The 20,389-nt window shown below is 36.4% G+C and overlaps 4 protein-coding genes across 11 annotated transcripts; 2 read left to right on the top strand and 2 right to left on the bottom strand.

The window, feature by feature from the left end:
- Positions 142-5,189, bottom strand: LOC109361465. Of its 2 annotated transcripts, XM_019606925.1 has the most exons (7): positions 4,967-5,189; positions 4,062-4,193; positions 3,865-3,929; positions 1,946-3,775; positions 1,136-1,286; positions 369-1,041; positions 142-327 (listed from the first exon to the last, which is right to left on the bottom strand). In XM_019606925.1, exons 2-7 carry the CDS (start codon positions 4,168-4,170, stop codon positions 294-296), a joined length of 2,862 nt encoding a protein of 953 aa, XP_019462470.1. In that variant the 5' UTR covers positions 4,171-4,193; positions 4,967-5,189; the 3' UTR covers positions 142-293. The 2 variants fall into 2 exon arrangements, with proteins under 2 accessions (XP_019462470.1, XP_019462471.1); XM_019606926.1 differs by having other exon boundaries at positions 142-1,041; positions 4,967-5,188.
- Positions 6,638-11,149, top strand: LOC109362799 (importin subunit alpha-2-like). Of its 4 annotated transcripts, none has more exons than XM_019608819.1 (11): positions 6,638-6,943; positions 7,092-7,200; positions 7,362-7,453; positions 7,550-7,681; positions 7,762-7,947; positions 8,045-8,208; positions 8,303-8,381; positions 8,639-8,767; positions 9,260-9,387; positions 9,468-9,855; positions 11,087-11,149. In XM_019608819.1, the coding sequence occupies exons 1-10, from the start codon at positions 6,737-6,739 to the stop codon at positions 9,841-9,843; spliced, it is 1,602 nt and encodes a 533-aa protein (XP_019464364.1). In that variant the 5' UTR covers positions 6,638-6,736; the 3' UTR covers positions 9,844-9,855; positions 11,087-11,149. The 4 variants fall into 4 exon arrangements, with proteins under 4 accessions (XP_019464364.1, XP_019464363.1, XP_019464365.1 ...); XM_019608818.1 differs by lacking the exon at positions 11,087-11,149 and adding an exon at positions 9,997-10,435; XM_019608820.1 differs by lacking the exon at positions 11,087-11,149 and adding an exon at positions 9,975-10,435 and having other exon boundaries at positions 6,639-6,943; positions 7,104-7,200.
- On the top strand, positions 12,695-15,819 carry LOC109362399 (COBRA-like protein 7). The gene is made up of 2 exons (XM_019608156.1): positions 12,695-13,425; positions 14,008-15,819. Exons 1-2 carry the CDS (start codon positions 12,918-12,920, stop codon positions 15,426-15,428), a joined length of 1,929 nt encoding a protein of 642 aa, XP_019463701.1. The 5' UTR covers positions 12,695-12,917; the 3' UTR covers positions 15,429-15,819.
- LOC109362397 (two-component response regulator ARR2-like) lies at positions 16,123-20,082 on the bottom strand. 4 transcript variants are annotated; one of them, XM_019608154.1, is made up of 7 exons: positions 19,682-20,082; positions 19,097-19,249; positions 18,638-19,018; positions 18,086-18,162; positions 17,082-17,943; positions 16,801-16,985; positions 16,123-16,703 (listed from the first exon to the last, which is right to left on the bottom strand). In XM_019608154.1, the coding sequence occupies exons 1-7, from the start codon at positions 19,833-19,835 to the stop codon at positions 16,632-16,634; spliced, it is 1,884 nt and encodes a 627-aa protein (XP_019463699.1). In that variant the 5' UTR covers positions 19,836-20,082; the 3' UTR covers positions 16,123-16,631. The 4 variants fall into 4 exon arrangements, with proteins under 4 accessions (XP_019463699.1, XP_019463698.1, XP_019463697.1 ...); XM_019608153.1 differs by having other exon boundaries at positions 16,123-16,509; positions 16,592-16,703; positions 16,801-17,943; positions 19,682-19,835; XM_019608152.1 differs by having other exon boundaries at positions 16,801-17,943.

Below are 20,389 nucleotides of genomic sequence, written 5' to 3'. Positions count from 1 at the left end.
ATTGCAACTCATTTATTATAGTTTAAATTTAAGTTGAAGTTCTGTTCATTTAGTTCATGAATTTTGGTCTCGTATCTATTCTATGTTGTTTTGCGGAAATCCAAGTATAGCTCAACTTTACATTGATGCTATCATTGTGCGTTCAGTTGCTAAGACACAATTTCATATCACCTATCTTACATGATACAATAGTTCAAACATGATTTCTTGTTGTTCAAGTCATTCAAAGTTGAACACAAAAGGTAACACAGTAGTTTCAGGACAGAAAGAACTAGACTTTATATATAGACTTGCTAATCCCATTTTCTCAAATGAACAAATAATTCAGAGGGAAGTTTTAAAATCATAATCTCATGGCCATAACATCACAATCTTTGACCTGTTGTAGTTGCAAGATTTCAGATACAACATCATCAACCAAAGAATTAAATATTTGGTCAACAACCTCTGCACCTAGTGCAAAAGTATCAACCTCAAAATCAACCCATCGTCCATGTTGGCTGCTCATATCCCTGTCTACAAGGTCATCAACCATGGAATCTTCCACACCCTTCCAACTTGAAATTTCCTTGTACACTTCTCTAGCCAACCATTCATTTCTTCTCACCATTGCAATGCCTTTAGTCCACATTTTGTATCCCCCGCCGACATATCGTCGGCATCTTAAGTCCAAACATTCACTCACACAATCAAATATAACCTTCCTTCTAGTCCTAAACTCACCACTATCACTTCCCTTTCTACTTTCCAATAGGTTGAATAGATGAGGGTTTATAATCTCACGAGCTCGACCTAGCGCAAAATCCGTATACATCAATTCCACATGGCACAATATGTCATTCACATAATCCAGCTCCCATGTACTTGATCTTTCAGTATTTTTAAGAGAAAATGCACATGTGTGCTTCTTTACCATGGTCCTTGTTAACGATGAACAAGCTGAATCGGATAACTCTGCATCAGCTTCTGCAATATGGGACTTCCTTGAGAAATTATAGTCAAGAACTTCACGAGGTTGAGAAGATAAGCACAACTTGCTTCCTGTGAAAGAAGGTATAGTAAAGATTAGTTTGAATGATGAAAAATAATTCCAAAAGATTGTATTGTAGCCTATATTTAAGCATACTGCTTTTACCTTCTGAACTAGTAGCAGCATCTGTTCTGAATAAAGAATCACAGCTTTCAGTTGAAAAAGAGGGCTCAAGAACAGAGATCGGACTTGGCTGTCGGCAATTGAATGACTTTGCCTCCTCAGGATTGCTTTTACACTCCTTCATCTCATCAACCTGTAAATATTTTGAGTTAATTATCATATAATGCGATAAACACTGGGAACATATGCCTTCAAATAACATAAGGGTTATTCTACAATGCAATTGGTACTTTCAATGATATTGTTACCACTTGTTCTTCTAACTACCCAAATTCAGGTTCAAATTAACTGCATAAAAAATTGCCATTTATGACTTGACTCTGAGTTAAACATCGACACATATATGGTTGATTAAACTCCAAAACTCACTAAAGTAAAAATGTAACACCAGCTAGAGTGCCAATTTTCGCTTAGAACCAGCCTTAACTTAAATCTACAGAACATATTGGCAGAAGCAGAACAACTAAGACCACTCTAGACAGAAAACAGAGAAATTGGCAAACCATTTTCATGTACTGCATTTTCTCCATAAAAATACGAGTTATATAAAATTATAGGTGCACTTAACCTTACCCAAATCTTTAGATACATGCTAAGAACAAAGTGACATATTCGAAGCTTAAAATCAAGCCTAACTTGTTATATATACTTTGGGTCTAATTTCACCATAAAGTAAGCAATCCTAAATTTTTCCTTGTTTGGAATTTAAAATATTGTGCTGAATATTGTTCATGCATGCTGGAAAAGGTATAATAATACTAGGCAACTATAATTAAAAAAAATGTTACATACCCACAGCCTATGTTTGGATTGTAATTCCAGAAGACCAGTGAAGGAAATGTCCGATTCACGGCTACTGCATACTGCATCTGCAAATAACATGTTTTGGTCTTTCTTCTGTTGCAACTGTCGAATGAGGTTAACTGAATTCATTGTAGGAACCAGGCCATTTGATTTTGATGCAGTACTGGAAGGTGGCCTCGCTTTGGAAGAGTCGCCAGAAGAGGTCTCACATCCATATGTTAACTCCTTCAACTTCTGTTCCAAAAGAATACCTAAGGCATCACCACCACCAGCTTCATTGTATCCTACTGGAGACCTTGTACTGCCTGTTTCAAGCAACACTCTTTTATTGTGTTGATTCAAGGAACCATTGCTCTTCAGGCCAGTTTGTCCAGATTTCTCAAACCCTGAGGTCTTTCGTGTCAACGGCGTGGTAAATGTGAAGGAAACTACATCAATGTCTCTCTTTTTTACTTCTCCAGTGCAACTATAGTGTTTATCACTGAGTAGATTAGAGTGAGCATGCTTCACAGTTTTGTCAATGAACAAACTATCAACACTATCATTCCAGTTTCTATCTGCAGACCTCTTCTCTATAGAGAAATTGTTTGTTCGGGTATATAGAGTTTCCTTTTCACCATCTTTTACCTGAATAGCTGAGTTTTTTGGTCCACCTTTAGATTTTGCAATGGATTTACCACCAGAACTTTTGCCACTTCCATAAGAGGAATCCACAGACTGAACCTTTCTATTGTTTGAACCAGCAACCAGTGGCTTTGATGGTAGTTTGTCTTTATCAATTGTACAATTCTGTTTCTGATTATTCTGCTTGAGAACACCTGAAGCATTTTGACCACATGATTTCTTATGCATACTTCTTTGAATATTCTCCTTCTGAGGTAGTTTGGTTGTAATGTCAAAATTTTCTTTTCGGTCCGCTAAACTTTCACCACCACTCAAACACAACCCTTCCCTTCTTTGAACATTCATTTTTGCTTGGATTGCTAGTGAAATAGACTTCCCTTTGTCCTTCAAAGAAGAATCTTCTTCTGCTTCAGTAAGAGAACTGATAGATCTCTCCCTGCTTTTGTTCAAAGATTGTCCTTTGGAATACTTGGCAGGATTAGACTCAACTGACCTTTGAGATGTTTCAGTAAGCCTGCAAGTTCTATGAGAAATTTCTTGTTTTTCACTATGATCTCCAACTCTAGAAGCCAATGAAGATGTCTCAACCGAAGGTCCATTCGGAGAACCCTTCACTTTTTCTTTAAGATCTCTAACCCTCAATGATACTGTCGATGAAGCTACCGAAGGTGATTTAACCTTTGTAGTAACTTGAGGGCCATACTTAATAATTCTTGCAGCAGCCTCCATTACATAAGCAGCATTATTTGTTGGAACAAAACCAGGACTCTTAATAGGGGACAAAAGTTTATGGTGTGTGACAGGAATTGATTTAGCCGATTTAGGAGGCATTACTTCTGCTTGAAACTTTTCAATTGGCCTGCTAAAGTTCTTATGAAGTTTTGGCCCCATGCTGTTCCTAGAAGAGCCCTCATCCTTTTCTAGCAACCTTCCAGAATATGGGATCTCATGATCATGCTGACAATTGAGATTTGTCCTACAATACTGCGCCTCTCGAAGAGATCGGCTATCAAAATATGGGGTAGAATGTGGATCAGGAACACCGGAAAATGGCACAGACTCTAATCCCATGAGTCTGGCAACTACACTAGGGGTCCTTGTTCCACATATTTCATCATCTGTGACTGATGAAGCATAACTATGATCATTACTTCCTCTAATACTCGCTCTTACTCCAATTTCATCTTCATCCTCCTGGAAGAATTAAACAAGTAACTATCTTAGTTTTGCATGAAGAATAAAAATTAGCAGTTGAGAGCACCAAATGAATAATAGTGTAGTACCCTCATCAGATAGGAATGCTTCATTGTCAAGCTGTCATCAATTTTCCTTCTCTGTTTCGAAGACTCTATGCAAATGATGAAGAGGATACCAAAAACAAAACACAGAATGAATAGAGTAACAAATTTTTACACAAGTACTGTAATTGACAAGAGAATAAAAACACTTGTGCATATTCTATACAAAAGAGTACATGTACCAGGAAAATCTGACTTGGATGCAAATAATTTCTTCCTAGATTTTGAGGTCCAGTCAAACAACCGGAAAACACCACCTTCACTTTTTGTCCCAACCTTTTCAGCTCCCATTTTCAAATCAGAGTTCAATAAACCTTGAAGATATATTAATGAAAGAAATAGGAAGAAAGATGAAAATGGTTAGTACCAAGAATTGTAATTGATATATGCATCTATAATTTAAAATTAGAAAACAAAGCGTGTTTCAGTCCACCATAGCAAAAAATCAAGGAACAGAAGAAAAACTCAATCATTAAGTGATGCAACATAGCCTGATTCAACTGATCAAGCTCACAGATAGAAAGACACTAATCTATAGTTGAGCTAAAATCAAGGGTAAGTCTATCGATTAATCTCAATGAAAAGAAGAGTGTAGCATTGATGGATATTTTCTTGCTCTTAATATTATGTTGCTCTTAAATATCTAAGAAAAGCTCACATCTTATGCATATTATCACTTGATTCCAGTGATCCATAACAGAGAAAGGAAATTAGAGACATACACAAAATATGCTTAATAAGTTATTAGTATCATTTACAAACATTACTTCTCTTCTGTGATCCGATTAAAATTTGTATCATATACCATCTATGAAGTGAGGCTGTTAGTTACCTACGAAAATCTCATCAGCAAAACATGAAATAAGGCCATTCAAGTTCAACAACCAAGATGTGAAACTCAAACAAGACATCAAATTCAAAGCTTGTATATGATGTGGAGGTGCATTCAACATGATTAAGCATCAAAAGAACAATAGTCAAAATCAGAGTAAAAAAATTTCAAAAGGCAACAGCAAGTGGCAAGAACCCATTAAACAAAACAAAGAAAAGAATCAAAATTTGGGGTGGCATTGTAGCAAGAGCTTACATTAAGACAGGTTTCTCTAAGTAACTGAAGAAGCTTTCATAACATAAGCAGAGCAACGTAAAGATTTTGATTGGGAAGGAGAGAAAACACTATCAAGTTATCGATATTCACATAAAGAGAAAATGAAGTGAATGTGAGAAAGAGTATGGTGGTAGAGTGGTAGCTCTGCGCCTTAAAGGCTTAAACTAAGAACAACGAAGTGAAAGTGAGAAAGAGTAGGTGCAACTTCAGTTATAAAAAAATGAGTGGTGTAGTTCAACGTTCGAGCATTGTTATTATATTTAAATTTGATGTTATAAGAATAACTTTAAATTGTAAGGTTTAATATTTGTATACTATATAAAATATTTACCACCTATCAGTTTTATATTATCATCAGATCATCAATTATTTATGTATTTAATTCAGCTAACTATAAATAATATAATGAGTATGTATAAATCAAGTATATTGATACTACATACTCAATGTTTATACCATGGGTGTGTTGGTAAAAAATCTTACATCTTTAACTATTTTCTCTTCAGTTTCTGTATTTGAACTTCTAAAATGCAAGTCAATAATATTTTACTTTCATCTCAATCCAAAATATTCATCAGTCTAACTTTGTATGTTCATCCCAAACAATACTTCTCTGTCATCTTTATCTAATATATGATGTAAAAAATAATTCTCCATTACTTGGAGTGTTTAAAAACTATTTATTTAAAACTATATAGGTACGTTGTGGCATTGAGAAAATGAGGAAAAGTTTTATAACGTCTCTTTGGAGAGAGGTACTAGATTTCAAAATTGACGAACCCCCACTATTGATTGCCACTTGTACTACGTTCCTTTTTTATTTCAATGACTTGTACTCAGTTCAACGGTCATGAGTTATGAACTTATGATATCATTTCACTTTAATTCTCAAGATGAGATAACAATAACACAATCTCAAAGGAAAATAAAACAAACCCCTTATTAAATCATCACAACTGTATTATGGGTATTTATCTTTCATCACAAAAAATTATTCATCTTCATTCTCAACTCTTGTCACAAAAAATTTCAAGGTGAAATATGTATATAAAAGAGTTTAATATACATAAATTATTATTGTAAAGTTTTCATATAGGTTAAATGTATTATCTATAATAGTTTATGTATTATCTATAATAGTTTTCATATAGATTATGTACTATCTAGTTTAAAATATATGCATTGACACTGTAAAGGTTTTTTACATTGTTAGTACATAATTTACAATTGATTTATATTAATTTTGTTTGAGAGTTAATAATGATTAATAAATTGATGATGAATTATTTACTATAAATTCTAATAATTAACCAATGTATAATTAGCTTATATAATTCGTGAAATCCATTAAAGGAATATAATATTAGTATTATATTATCATTTGAAATATTAATAATGTGTCGATCTAATAATGTAATATTACAAAAAAATTAAAAATAATAATAATTCGAATTCTGGAAATGACACTTATTAAATTACTTACCCATAAGATCTATCATTATTATTAATACAAAAAATATTATCACTTGAAATCAAATTAATCTTGATTATTACATGGAGTAGATCCTTAATCCGAACCTACGGCAAACGTTAGATCCAAATCCAACATCAAAAGCCCGCAAAAAAGGAGCTGATGTAAGTCTAGTACTTGTCGTGTAGTGGCCATTAACAGCAATAGGGTTTTTGTGTCATTCGCGGTCAAATATTTCGATCTTCTAATTCTTCTTCTATTCCTGTTCCAACGAAACGATGTCGCTCAGGCCAAATGAGAGAACCGAGGGTCGCCGCAACCGTTACAAGGTCGCCGTCGACGCCGAAGAAGGCCGTCGCAGAAGAGAGGATAACATGGTTGAGATCCGCAAGAACAAGCGCGAAGAGAGCCTTCAGAAGAAGCGTCGCGAAGGCTTTGCAGCTCAGCAACAGTTAGCTACTCCTTCTAACAACCTCGACAAAAAGGTTAGGGTTTCATCGATTGTCTTCTCGGTAGTTTAAGATTCTGTGGTTTTCGTGCTTGATCACGCGTTTTGATCATTTATTATGGTTCTTCGATTATAGGCACCGTGATAGTGAAGTTCAGAATTGGTTTTGACGGTTATATTTTTAGTTGTTGTTGCAGTTAGAGACTCTTCCTGCATTGGTTGCTGCTGTTTGGTCAGATGATAATGCTACGCAACTGGAAGCCACCACACAATTTCGAAAGTTGCTTTCAATTGGTAATCCTAATGATTGATTATAATGTTTGTTTACTAAATCCTTGTGGTGGTTTTGTTCTGTGTTGATTTTGTTATTGATTTTATAGAATGGATTCCTATTGCTTGTACTTTTTATTTTTTTAATTGTTGTGACGGTTTGCTTCCATGTATTGATTATGTAGAGCGGAGTCCTCCGATCGAGGAAGTTATTCAGTCTGGTGTTGTTCCTCGTTTTGTTCAGCTTCTCAGTAGGGAGGACTTCCCTCAAGTCCAGGTTCGAAATTTGTGGTGTTGCATCTTTTGTGTTTTTCCTTTTCTGGATCCTTTGTGATAATGTAGTGTCGTTGAAATTTGCTGTGTTTTTATTTAGTTTGAGGCTGCATGGGCTCTCACAAACATTGCATCTGGAACTTCTGAGAACACAAAGGTGGTGATTGATCACGGAGCAGTTCCCATATTTGTGAAGCTACTCAGTTCTGCTAGTGATGATGTTCGGGAGCAGGTATATCATACTCAAATGTACATGCATTTTCCTTTTCTTTCTTATTTGTGCTGAACATTAAGAATTCCGTGATATTTCAGGCTGTGTGGGCATTGGGAAATGTTGCTGGTGACTCTCCTAGGTGTCGGGATCTAGTTCTTGGCCAAGGTGCCCTTATTCCACTATTGGCCCAGTTGAATGAGCATGCAAAACTATCAATGCTGAGAAATGCCACATGGACATTATCAAACTTTTGCAGGGGCAAGCCACAGCCTCCATTTGAGCAAGTAACTTCCCTTTCCCTGTCTTTATTTGTTAATGTAACTTAGATGTCCAAGGCAGCCTCTTTTGTCGTATTCTCATTGCTCATATTTTGATGGCCAGGTGAGGCCAGCACTTCCAGCTCTTGAGCGTTTAGTTTTTTCCAATGATGAAGAAGTTCTGACAGATGCATGCTGGGCACTATCATATCTTTCCGATGGCACAAATGATAAAATTCAAGCCGTTATTGAGACAGGTGTATGTACCCGCTTGGTGCAGCTCCTTCTGTGAGTATTATTATTATTATTACTATATCTTATTATGAAAGATTCTGTTGCCTCAAATGTTGATTACCCTAAATATACATGCATATCTTTTCAGGCACCCGTCTCCCTCAGTGCTGATTCCTGCTCTTCGCACAGTGGGAAATATTGTGACCGGAGATGATATGCAGACTCAGGTAGTGATTTGCAAACTGCTGTAATAATCACATGGTACTTTTACATGAAACAGAGATCCAGTTCTCAGCCATCAGTCTTGTCCCGAGTTGTTACAAACATTTTCTTGAACTCTTGTTCTGTTGGAAAACCTTATGATGCATCTAAACAAAAGGGATTCAATTTATCTGTCTCTCATTGCATTATATTTCCACTTCTATTTTTATATGTGTATCACTATTTAAATGTGTGCTAATTCTAATGGAATTTTCTTCACTAGAGTATTATCAATCATGGTGCACTCCCAAGCCTTTTGGGCTTGTTGACTCACAATCATAAAAAAAGCATTAAAAAGGAAGCTTGCTGGACTATATCAAATATTACAGCTGGAAACAAGGAACAAATACAGGTAAGTCAGTGAACATTCTATTATTTTCTGCTCGGTTTATTTTAAATAATGTGTTCAATCAAATACAGGTAACTGGCATTGTCCATATGTTGTACAGGTTCTATTTTTCTGTAAATTTATTGCCACAACAATTTAATAAATTTTAATTTTTAATTGAGAAATTGAACTTTTGAGGTTATTAGTCAGTATCCCAACTTTCTGGAACAATAGATTGAGGATTGCATATGTACCTTTTTAGTCTTGCTATGAGGGGGTGGGGGGATAAGTAGTTAACATGGAGATATGGTGCTATTATAACTAACTCAGGTAAGTTAATTAGCCCTTGACTACACAAATTGGAGATATTGGGCAATACATATTTACAATTTTATATTATCTAATTGGAATCTCAAGTGGATTTTAGTTTGTGTTTTCATTGCAAAGCAATGGATATTCATTTGCTTTATGTGTTCAAAGTGCACTCATGACTCTGCATTTTTAATTGTTATGTAGTCTGTTATTGAAGCTGGCCTTATTGGTCCTCTTGTCATTCTTCTTCAAAATGCTGAGTTTGACATTAAAAAAGAAGCTGCATGGGCAATCTCAAATGCCACATCTGGTGGAAGTCATGAGCAGATCAAGTATGTCTTTTCTTTAATTTGTTTTTTATATAGCTAACATTTTGAGTGAGTGGTTCTCATTTATGTTATGTGGTTATAAGGTACTTGGTGAGTCAGGGTTGCATAAAGCCTCTTTGTGAGCTACTTATTTGCCCCGACCCAAGAATTATCACCGTCTGTTTGGAAGGCCTGGAGAATATTCTGAAGGTGGGAGAAGCAGATAAGAACCTAGGTAATACGGGAGATGTCAACTTGTATGCCCAAATGGTAGATGATGCTGAGGGATTGGAGAAGATTGAAAACCTACAAAGTCATGACAACAATGAAATATATGAGAAGGCTGTTAAAATGCTTGAAACGTACTGGTTGGAAGATGAAGATGACGAGGCACTACCTCCTGGTAATGAAGCTCAGGCTGGTTTCAACTTTGGAGGCCACGAGCTCCCAGTCCCATCTGGTGGATTCAACTTTAGCTGAAGACCTTTAGAGGTAACCGCATATGTATATTTCTTTAGGGTCATAAATCGTAATCATGATTTTGGCTAATTTTGTATAAAAATCTGTGTTGTTTCTTTCTATAAACCATATGCCTTCAACAATAATTGCAGGGACATGGTTTGATGAAAGCAGGGGTTGATGCTTGGGTGGCTGTTGGGGTCACTTCCTGAAGAGTCAGTCATTACTGCACCTTGAGTCTGGTTAAAGTCCGGTCTACTAGTGTCCTGGTTAATGAATGAGGTGCTGGGGTGGGTTAGTTTGCGCATGTGTGTCCAAATGAACAGTCTGGTGGGTTCTACAGCAGCATAATTACCTTTTCAGTTGTGTTTGCTGTATTAAAAGTCAATGTGCTGGGGAAAATTATCCAGTAGGTATTTATGTTGCAATAGCAGGGATCTGGGGTTTATATGGCCGGGATTTTCTTCAATGCGGCTGAGTCTCTTATACTTTAGAGTCGTAGTATTGGTTATTTTTTCTTGGTCAATTTTTTCCTTTGAGTGAATATATTGTTAGAAACCAAATTTATGGTTCATTCTAAGCTTGAAATTGGTGCTGTTTTATTTTATTTTTATTCATTTTTGACTCCTTTATTTCCCCCACCACACAACATATTGGTCTTGGAAATGCGTATTGGGCTATACCTGAGCTTCCGAATTGATTGAACCCATCGACAGAAAATGTATTTTGAATTTAGTGGGTTGTTTGCTTTGGTTCTGCTTTATATACTTTAAGTGTAATTTAAAACTTCAATTTTATTTAATGATGAGCAACGAACACAGCTTTTTTATAGGTTTTTTACTTTCCTAGTTTCCTTGTTATATTTTCCAGCCATTGCCCTGAAGACAATAAAATATGAAAGTTTGGAGAAATAATTAAAATTAAATGTGAAAACAACAGGGAATAATGTATATGCAATATTTAGGAATAGAATATGCCGCGTTGATGTTAATTATGGACGAGGTTTTTTGTTGGGTATTGAGTTGAATTAGAGACGTAGAAAACTAGAAATGCATGTGCGTCTCCCCGTGTTGTTTCGCTTCCTTCCCAATCGCATTTATAAACGCTTTGCTGTTTTGCGCCGCCTTCATTTCCACTTCTCATTCTAGATCTCCGATATCAATGATTATAAATAATGGAGCTGGATCACACTTAAAAAGTGAGTGTTCATTATCCCGATTCACTTTCATTCCCAAATCATAAACTAATTGTTGATTTGATGCAGGGATCAAAAGGTGAGGAGTCAAACCCTAACTCCAGAAGTAATCAGAAGAAGAAATGTGGCCACCTCCACGACCCCTCTCTGATTGATGGCGCTGCTGGTTCCAAGGTACGATCTGATGAAAGAGAAGTTTAGTTTTGAATCTCTGATTTGATTCATTTGTTTTTATTATGCATTCACTATGCAATGCTCGTGGAATCAGAAGCAAGAAGAAGAGAGCAATTTTGGGAGTAAGCAAAGGAAGGAACGCTGTAATCAGAAAAGGGAAGCGTTCAAAATTGAAAACTCAGTTTAGTTCTTAAAAAAATTAATTTGTACTAGTTTAATCCCTAAAAAGGTAATATTTGAATTAGAATTAAAAGATGGTGAATGAGTCAAAATAATTTCTAACACGGACTAAAGTGTCTTTAATATGTACTGGTAGTGTGATATCAAGTGGGGGATTCTATTACAGTACGCATGCATGCTTAGATATGGTTTGTTCTTAAACAGCACTAATCTTATCCAAGTTTCAACAAATATATTCCTACTTAAAAACATGGCATCACGTTTTCTACGGCTAGTGTAACTTGAGGTTATGACTCATGAGTTCGAACTTCTGATATATATAAAGCAAGAGCACTATGCAAGTATGCATATATAAAGCTTAATAATAATAAACAGAAAACTTACATTGGTATGCCATAATGATGTTAGGTAATCAAAGTAGAAATAAATGAAATAGAATGATCACTCAGAGCTTGTAGTTTATCCTGGAAACAAAAGCATCAATGTCGGGGCTGCTTCGTCTAAGGTCCAAGCTCCAGCTATGTGGGATAGTAGGTACCCACTACCAAGGAGACTTAGAGAGAAGTAAAAAATTCATGACCAAAACTAATGCACCAAAAAATGTTTTACAAACATCATATCCATAAGGCAAAACATTCGAGGTTTAGCCAACGACGTGCACGCAACACAAGCCGCGGATTTTTAGCTGTTAGGACGAGTTTTCCACGTTTGACTTGGTTGGTTACTAGGTTTGACAGAGTTTTACACATTACTATTTTGAGAATCCGTCAAGTTTAAACGAAACAAAAAAATCTGGGTGAAAATAATCAAAATAGGTGTTTGTACAATACCAAATGGACATGGATCTGGTTTCTATGTCTCAAATTATATCTTCGACTAATAAAAATATGTTTTGTTAATTAAAAAAATTATTATTTTTTTTTTGTTTTAATATCATTAGTTCGAAATATGATTTGAGATTGAGACAACATTTTATTTTTCATATCAAATAGATCTAGGAAATTGATGTCTACGTTCCAAGCCTATATTAGATAAAAGCAGCATCAATTCAAAAGTCCTATAATTCAGGGGGGGAAACCTTTTACAACGTTTCAGACTCAGAAAGTCATATAATTCAGAAAAAACCTTTCCCAGTAGAGAAAAAATATACTCTCTTTTATACCAAATTCAAATATGTTTTTCTTAATGCTGTTTGTAAATGGAATACCTCAACATTACAACATTATTAAATCAAGTAATCAACACAGTAAGCATGTTCTGTCTTTTGAATTAATCAAATCAAACACGGCATAAACAATTAAAATCAATTCATACCATGTTCTCAGATCAATCTAATATATCTAAATTCTAAAGTAAACAATACAGCTTCTTCCATGCTGTAAGTAAAGTCCCTTTGTATTACTGCTACGCGTTTCTTTCTGTGTTCAATTTCTCCCACTTTTATTAAAAAAGAAAAAGAAAAAAAGCTAAAAAAAGCAACTTATACATCGTTTGTTTTGGTCTCTGATTCAAAATTCGAATTCTGAAAAAGTGAAACACTAAAGCCATGGCATGGCACTCTTATTTCATCTTCACCATCATAACCATGTTATTTGCAACGACGTCGTTTTCCGATGCACAAAACTGCAACGGCGTACTCGTGTCATACGCATACACCGGCGGAGTACGACTACCACCAAACGTCACGGACGCGGCGAAGCAACCGTACCGGTTTCAGTCAATACTGACGGTTCTCAACAACGGACTCGACGAGCTCAAGTCTTGGCAAGTCTTCGTTGGTTTTCAGCACGATGAGTTGTTGGTATCTGCTTCTAATGTGGTGCTCGCTGACGGCACCACCCTCCCCGCCGCCGTTGGAAATGGTACTGTTTTCGCCGGTTATCCTGTGACAGATCTCAAGACTGCGGTGGAGACTGCCGGAGATTTGACTCAGATGGAGGCTCGGATCGAACTTGTTGGCACCGTGTTCGGGGTGGCGCCACCTTCTATCCCGTTGCCTTCTTCCATCAGACTCGCTAATGATGGATTTCAATGTGTCAAAACCACTGGTCAAGGTACCATCTATTTTCCTTCATATTGACCAGCGATTGAGATTTCGATTTCTTTTAGATTTTGATTTTTTAGCTCATGAGTTAGTTTATTTGATCTATGAGTTAATGTAGAGTAAAGCATCAATTAATCTTTTGAGATTTAGATCATGTGTCAATTTCGCATCTTAGTTATGCAGATGTCAAATTAGCTCATGACTTTGCTGACATTAACATTTTACTCAATTACTATAATTGGGTAGACTGAAATGCTTGAAATTGAGGTTTACAATCTGGGTCATGACTGCAATTATTCGGAAAGAAAAGTCAAGTTTTTGAAGTTTTTGAAATCACTATAGAAACCATTATTTAAAACTTGTTGAAATTATAGAATGATTGTGATGTGAGATTTGAATTGAATGTTCACAAAAATGATTGGATTGGATGGGTGAATTTCAATTTTCAGGGAAGAATGAGACTTATGTGGGTTATGGGTTAGTTTATTTGATCTATGAATTGAGTTCAGTGAAATACCAAAATTTATGGAATGAGTGTGGTTTGGAGTGAGTGTTGACTGAAATGATTTGGTGGATGTGTTTCAATTTTCAGGAAAGAATGGGACTAATGTGTGTTGCACGAAAGATCCCAAATTCAAAGCAAACATCACCACAGATGATAAGTACCTGCTCCGTCAACACGGTGATCTCACCATTATGTATGATGTGATCAAAACTGATGATTCTAATTACTGGGCAGAGGTTACAATGGAAAACCATAACCCCCTTGGCCGTCTTGACAACTGGGAGTTGAGCTGGGATTGGATGAATGATGAGTTTATAAATACAATGAAGGGGGCTTATCCATCTGTTGTGGATGTTTCAGATTGTGTGTTTGGTAAGAAGGGTACATTCTATCAGAGTCTTGATTTTTCTTCTGTGTTGAATTGTCAAAAAAGGCCAACCATCATTGATCTCCCTCCCACAAAGTTTAATGATACAGTCCTTGGGAAAGTTCCTTTTTGCTGCCGAAATGGTACTATATTGCCATCATCAATGGACCCTAGCAAGTCTGTTTCGAAATTCCAAATGCAGGTCTTCAAAACGCCCCCCAACTTAAATCGCTCCATGCTTTCACCACCACAGAACTGGCAGATAAATGGTACTCTCAACCCTACTTACAAATGTGGCCCTCCAATCCGTGTGAGACCTACTGAAAATCCAGATCCATCGGGTTTACCATCAGAAATAGTTGTGATGGCCAGTTGGCAGGTTGTGTGCAACATAACTAAGGCCAAAGGTACAGCAAGTAAATGCTGTGTCTCATTTTCAGCCTATTACAATGAATCAGTTATTCCATGCAAAACTTGTGCATGTGGATGCCCCAGTAACACAGCAAGAAATTGTAGTACCACTGCACCAGCTTTGTGGCTTCCATCAGATGCACTTCTTGTTCCTTTTGATAACCGAAGTGCCAAGGCAATTGCTTGGGCTGATTTGAAACATCTACCAGTGTCAAAACCAATGCCCTGTGGTGACAACTGTGGCGTGAGCATCAACTGGCATTTAAATACAGACTATACTAATGGATGGAGTGCAAGGGTCACACTTTTTAATTGGGGAGATACTAATTTTGCAGACTGGTTTGCTGCAGTTGAAATGGACAAAGCAGCTGCAGGTTTTGAGAAAATGTATTCATTCAATGCAACCACACTAGCCATAGCTGGTGTAAATAATACAATATTCATGCAAGGTTTGGAGGGATTGAACTACCTTGTAGCAGAGGCAGATGGAGCTAACCCTCTAAGTGATCCTAGAGTGCCTGGTAAACAACAGTCAGTAATCTCATTCACAAAGAAACCTACCCCTGGAATCAGTGTTGCTCATGGAGATGGGTTTCCCAATAAAGTCTTCTTCAATGGAGAGGAATGCTCTCTTCCTTCAGTGATTCCAAGCAGTGGTTCCAGGAAGGTTCCTTCCTGGGCTACATTGATGCTCTTGTCACTGTTGTTTATCATCTTGAAGCAGCAATAGTGGCGGTGTTCAATTTGGCTCTGGCATGCTGTTGTCCTGTGTCTGGATTTGGTTTATTTATTGACATATTCTTAGAAGCTCAGTGAGAAACATCAGTGGACAAAGTTGTGGTGTTGTAAGTTCATGCTATATGTCTGATTTTGGATGCAGTGGTGATTCTTGTTCAATTGCTATCTGTCTGATTTTGGATGATGTTGTCCTGATCTTGGATGCCGTGACAAAGCTTTTTTGTATTAAAACTTAAAAAGCTTACTTTTTTCTTTCTCTCTTTTTCCATTTGGTATTTCTGGATAGAGGATGAAGTATATATGACATGGATGTGTATTTCTATTATAAGTTCACTTTTTTTTGGAGATTCCAATTACTAATCATAGCTATATCATTATTATTATTATTAGACTATCTCCTTCTACTAGTATGTCTAAACTCTAAACTAGTTCAAAGTTTGTCTCTTTACTTGTCTCATTAGATGCTGTTATCGTTGAAGCTTATTAAAATAAAATTATTGGATAATATATGCATTTAATTTTTGTCAAGAAGTGGATGTTTAATAATATGATTCATATAACAAAAAGTCTCCAATTACCAGGTTTTCCACTCACATATTTGTCCCTATTTAGTGAAAACAAGTTCAACAAGTGAAAATTGGTGTACCTAACCAAAAGTTCTTCTCAAAGGAAAACACAAAACATGATGAACAGAGCAGAATGACAACAGCTGAGCATAAAAGAATGCCAGTGTCTAAATACAGAAACAACCAGCAAAGAATGTTTAGAGCAACCAAGTGGAATATTTACATGCTTGGCAAAGTCTATTGCTTACTGAAAATCATAAATTGGAATAAGAGCAAAAGGAACAAAAAAAACAAAATTCATTATTGAAGCTAGAAATGCTCCTACTAGTCTGCATATGTATCAAAAATTAGAAGCTTGCTAGGAGTTTTACTATCAAAAGCAGTCAAAAAATTGCTCTTGCCCTTTGCTTGTAGTTGAGATTTGTAATTGGTTCATCTTGAGCACCCAGACTAAACCATCATACTATACCCCTCCCTTGAGTTTTAACATTGGACATCAACCATATTCTGTTCATAGAATAATTTAAACTTGGTTCCAAACTAGCTAACTGCAGAATGATAAGGTGCATATGTAACAGCAGCTATTTACACTGGCAACTACAATCAGAAAGAAATGGTGAGGATCTGATTTAGACATGAACGTTGTCCAGAGAATATCCATCAAAATCATACTCATTCTCTACTGGTTCAACGCCTTCTTGCTGTCCGAAACACGGAATAAGTGTGATTAATAATAATAATAGATAAACTATATAAAAGCATATAAATAGGGTCTGTGGGAAGGAAAAAATGACAAACCTGTTTCAGAAGCGCACTCAGAAGATCCTCTTGCCCATAGTGCTCAGGGAAGAGGTTACTTTGAGAGCTTTCATCAGGAATTCTCTCAACCTTAACCCTCACTGAATTATCAACAAGCGTGTTAAGGTGTTGATCAGCATTTTGGAGATTACCTCGTTCCAAGCCTTCTCCTAGAGAGAATAAGGCTTTTGACATCAAAGGGGAATCTCTATTTAGTCCAGTTTGTTGGGTAGGATAAAATCCCCGTTCAACTAAAATTGACGACGAGACATTTATGTTACCTTGTAACGGATTTGCAGGCTGAGAGGCAGCATATGCCAGGCCTGGGCTTGTTATTTCCCAGTCACGGGACTTATGATGGTGCAGTTCATTAAAAATATCATAACTTGGAACAAATCCACCGTCTTCTTTGATTCCCGAAGTAACTTCCTCTTGAAAGGAGCCTTTTGTTGTGATACTAGATATGCCTGGAGTGCTTCCAAGAGGGAAACTACTGATGGACATTTCAGGGGTTTGATTCCTAGGAAAACTCAACATCGAAGAGTTTTGTGCAGATGCTATGTTACTAGTAGCAATGCCATTTCTATCAAGAGGACCATTAAAAAATCCATTTCTATTAGGCTGCCCAAAAGATGAGGAAAGTCTGGGAGCAAGACCAGTATTTTCATTTAACATCTGACCCTTAGGTTGGGATTGTGTCATGTGAATCAATAAGGGGTTTCTCTGTGTAGTAGAAGCATTTACTCGTATATTCAAGTTGCCAATAGATTGGGTAGATTGGTGCAAATTGGCAAGCTGCTTTGGCTCCAAGTTTGTACACATTTCATGAAGTAAGTTTATTGATTTACTGCTGTTCAAATGTTGTTGTTGCCCTTCTCCGAATCTTAACCTTGGGTTCTCAAAGCTGAAAAGGTTTCTTTGGTCCATAAGAGGCATGGGTATGCCCGCTTTTGCAGTTGATCTACCAAGTCCTGCTGCTTGAAGTGTGGCTAAACTTTGTGCAGGAAGCTGTCCAGCAGCTGCAAGAGTTTGAAGATCGTTAATTGAAGATACTGACCCAAAAGTTGCATCTTGTTGGCTGAGGAAAGAGTTGTTCGGGTGCTGAGAAACTCCACTTAGCCTTCGAAGATACAGACGATATTTCTGGAACAAACAGAATGATAATTAGCTCCCTCTAGTAGCTATAACATAGAAGTAGAGTATCTGATATAACATGAACCTTGTGTTCCCACACCATAAAAATTAGCCATTTCTGTTGGAGAGCCAGTACATCATAGTATCATACCTGGAGATGGCTGGCAACATTTTCTCTAGTGAGCCCGGGAACGTTCATCAATTCCAGAATTTTTTTCGGAACAGCCTCTGTTCATAGATATAAAATTTGAACATTAGACGAGGTCTATATATTCAGCTGAGTAGATATAAAATACTGAGTATTCAGCTGAGACAATAATGCAGAGTGGATCAGTGAACATTCAATAATTGAATACATCCAGGATAAAGTGAGTAAAAAGTTTGGCTAAGATTTTTTTTTCCAATGCGAAAATGGATCAATAATAAGATTAAAAGGGCAGAAGAATAAGTAACAAAACTATAGGAGAAAATTATTGACTAATATATTTCAAATGCTGATTTTATATAGGTAAACAATCTGTCTACAGAACCTGGATGCAATGATCCCAAATCTTGCAAATTACAACTAAATACTAAAAGTCTTTGATGGAGGCATTCACAACTCATGTATGACAATTGAACAATAGATATTCAAACTGCCTATGTTAAAAAATACCATCACCAATGGTGCAAGGAAAATCATGAAAGATGAAATAATACATACTGTCTATTCCTATTTGATCCACAGCAGCCACAAACTGTTGATGCAGCTCAACTGACCAAACTACTCGTGGCTTCTTTAGGGCGGATGTGTCATCTCTCTCGTCTGCGTCCTCATCCTCATCCCTCCTTTTCTTCGAATTTCTCTGTCTGCCTTCATTTGCAGAGGATGAATAATCTGCATCATCAGATGCCCTTAGCTGTCTATCTCCTTCTTCAGCGCTACCCGATTGCTCGGTATCTTTCCACTCGTTCTTTTTCTTCCGTACAACATGCTGCCATATGTTCTTCAAAGAATCTATGCGAACAGGTTTAATGAGGTAATCACAAGCACCATGTGTTACACCTTTCATAACAACATTTTTACTATCATCTGCAGACATCACTACACATTTTTTTATATAAATTGTCAGTATTTCAACACTACACTGCAAAGATCGAAACTTTTCAATCAGGTACTTACTAATAACAGGAAGGTCCATCTCCAAACCAATGTGCTCTAAAAGCTTGAATCCATCCATGTCCGGCATATGAACATCGCTTAAAACAATGTCAAAACCATTCTTATTCTCTCTTAACAGCATAAGTGCAATCTCAGCTCGGTTACATTTGGTAACTACAAAGAATCACCAAAAAAACATTCCACAAAATTCAGAATCAAATGAAAATTTAAACAAATCTCACATCATCCAACCATGGAACAAGATAAGTTTGGAAACAACCCAAGTCAAAAAAGCTAGTAATTTCAGAAAAGAAAACAAAATGGGTAAAAGAATATGAATTTAGAACAAAGGAGCAACATAAATATACAAAAGGGTAGGAGTATGGATAGTAGTAGAATAGTACTGTTTCAAAGTTCAAACAAAAACAGATTTTGAGATAAAACCCACCTACGTTGACGATAAAGTCTTGTTCTTTTTGGTTCGTTTTATAAACTAATTGAGCGACCATATAGGTTCAACGAAACTGAAGAGAGAGAGAGAGAGAGAGAGAGAGAGAGAGAGAGAGAGAATTGGAGAGAAAGATGGAAACAGATTGAGGGAGTTACCTTGATAGAGACAAGTACGTAGCATCCTCTCAAGGATCATGAGGCACGTGGGATCATCATCAACTACCAGAACTCGAAGACCCGCCGGAAACTGGTCGGAGACGCCATCGCCGCCGGAATTTGACATGGATCCTTGGCCGTTGATCAGATACATGGTTCAGAGATTCAGAAGAGTAAAGAACTAAACACTGGTGCAATCGTGTTCTTGATACATATAGTTAAAATGAGTTGATAGTGAACAAAAATAAGTGAGGAACATGTTCTGTTGAGTTCAAAATTCAACTACGATTGAAACATGTACTACAGGAGAGAAAATAATGAAAGAAACAAAGATAAATCAATTATTGAGCATGCAATTTTTATAAATCATCAACCTTATCATGTCCTTCAATATCAGAATTTCTTTCATATTTAATTGCTCTTTAATGTTTAATTTACTAATTTATTATACATATATTAATGGGTCTGTTTTTTTCTGTTTATTATAGTTTTGGAGGTATATTTAAAAATCCAGGTTGAGTCACTCCCTCCCTTGATGAGAAATTGTTACAATATTAATTGTCTGGATAAGCATATATTTAATTTAAATCATTTGATATTATTTGATTAAAATTTAGAACCATTAATATATGATATGATTGAGCTCATTCAGTCTTCTTCTACTCCCGACACGTACAACTCAAAGAACAAAGATTTCTGATTTTACCG

Source organism: Lupinus angustifolius, chromosome LG12 (genome assembly GCF_001865875.1).
Source record: "Lupinus angustifolius cultivar Tanjil chromosome LG12, LupAngTanjil_v1.0, whole genome shotgun sequence".
Classification (NCBI taxonomy): domain Eukaryota; kingdom Viridiplantae; phylum Streptophyta; class Magnoliopsida; order Fabales; family Fabaceae; genus Lupinus; species Lupinus angustifolius.
The sequence above is the reverse complement of the archived record's forward strand: the minus strand, read 5'-3'. Positions and strand labels throughout refer to the sequence as shown.

Excerpts from the sequence above, each read along its gene's own strand:
- LOC109362397 (XM_019608152.1), bottom strand. The coding sequence starts at position 19,835 with ATGTATCTGATCAACGGCCAAGGATCCATGTCAAATTCCGGCGGCGAT. Across the intron at positions 19,250-19,681 it reads ACGTACTTGTCTCTATCAAG|TTACCAAATGTAACCGAGCT; the intron begins GTAACTCCCTCA and ends GATTCTTTGTAG. Across the intron at positions 16,704-16,800 it reads TGAGTGCGCTTCTGAAACAG|CAAGAAGGCGTTGAACCAGT; the intron begins GTTTGTCATTTT and ends TGTTTCGGACAG.
- LOC109361465 (XM_019606925.1), bottom strand. The coding sequence starts at position 4,170 with ATGGGAGCTGAAAAGGTTGGGACAAAAAGTGAAGGTGGTGTTTTCCGG. Across the intron at positions 1,287-1,945 it reads AATCCAAACATAGGCTGTGG|GTTGATGAGATGAAGGAGTG; the intron begins GTATGTAACATT and ends AAATATTTACAG. Across the intron at positions 328-368 it reads CTACAACAGGTCAAAGATTG|TGAATTATTTGTTCATTTGA; the intron begins TGATGTTATGGC and ends AAAACTTCCCTC.
- LOC109362799 (XM_019608819.1), top strand. The coding sequence starts at position 6,737 with ATGTCGCTCAGGCCAAATGAGAGAACCGAGGGTCGCCGCAACCGTTAC. Across the intron at positions 7,682-7,761 it reads GTGATGATGTTCGGGAGCAG|GCTGTGTGGGCATTGGGAAA; the intron begins GTATATCATACT and ends GTGATATTTCAG. Across the intron at positions 8,768-9,259 it reads GAAACAAGGAACAAATACAG|TCTGTTATTGAAGCTGGCCT; the intron begins GTAAGTCAGTGA and ends ATTGTTATGTAG.
- LOC109362399 (XM_019608156.1), top strand. The coding sequence starts at position 12,918 with ATGGCATGGCACTCTTATTTCATCTTCACCATCATAACCATGTTATTT. Across the intron at positions 13,426-14,007 it reads TGTCAAAACCACTGGTCAAG|GAAAGAATGGGACTAATGTG; the intron begins GTACCATCTATT and ends TTCAATTTTCAG.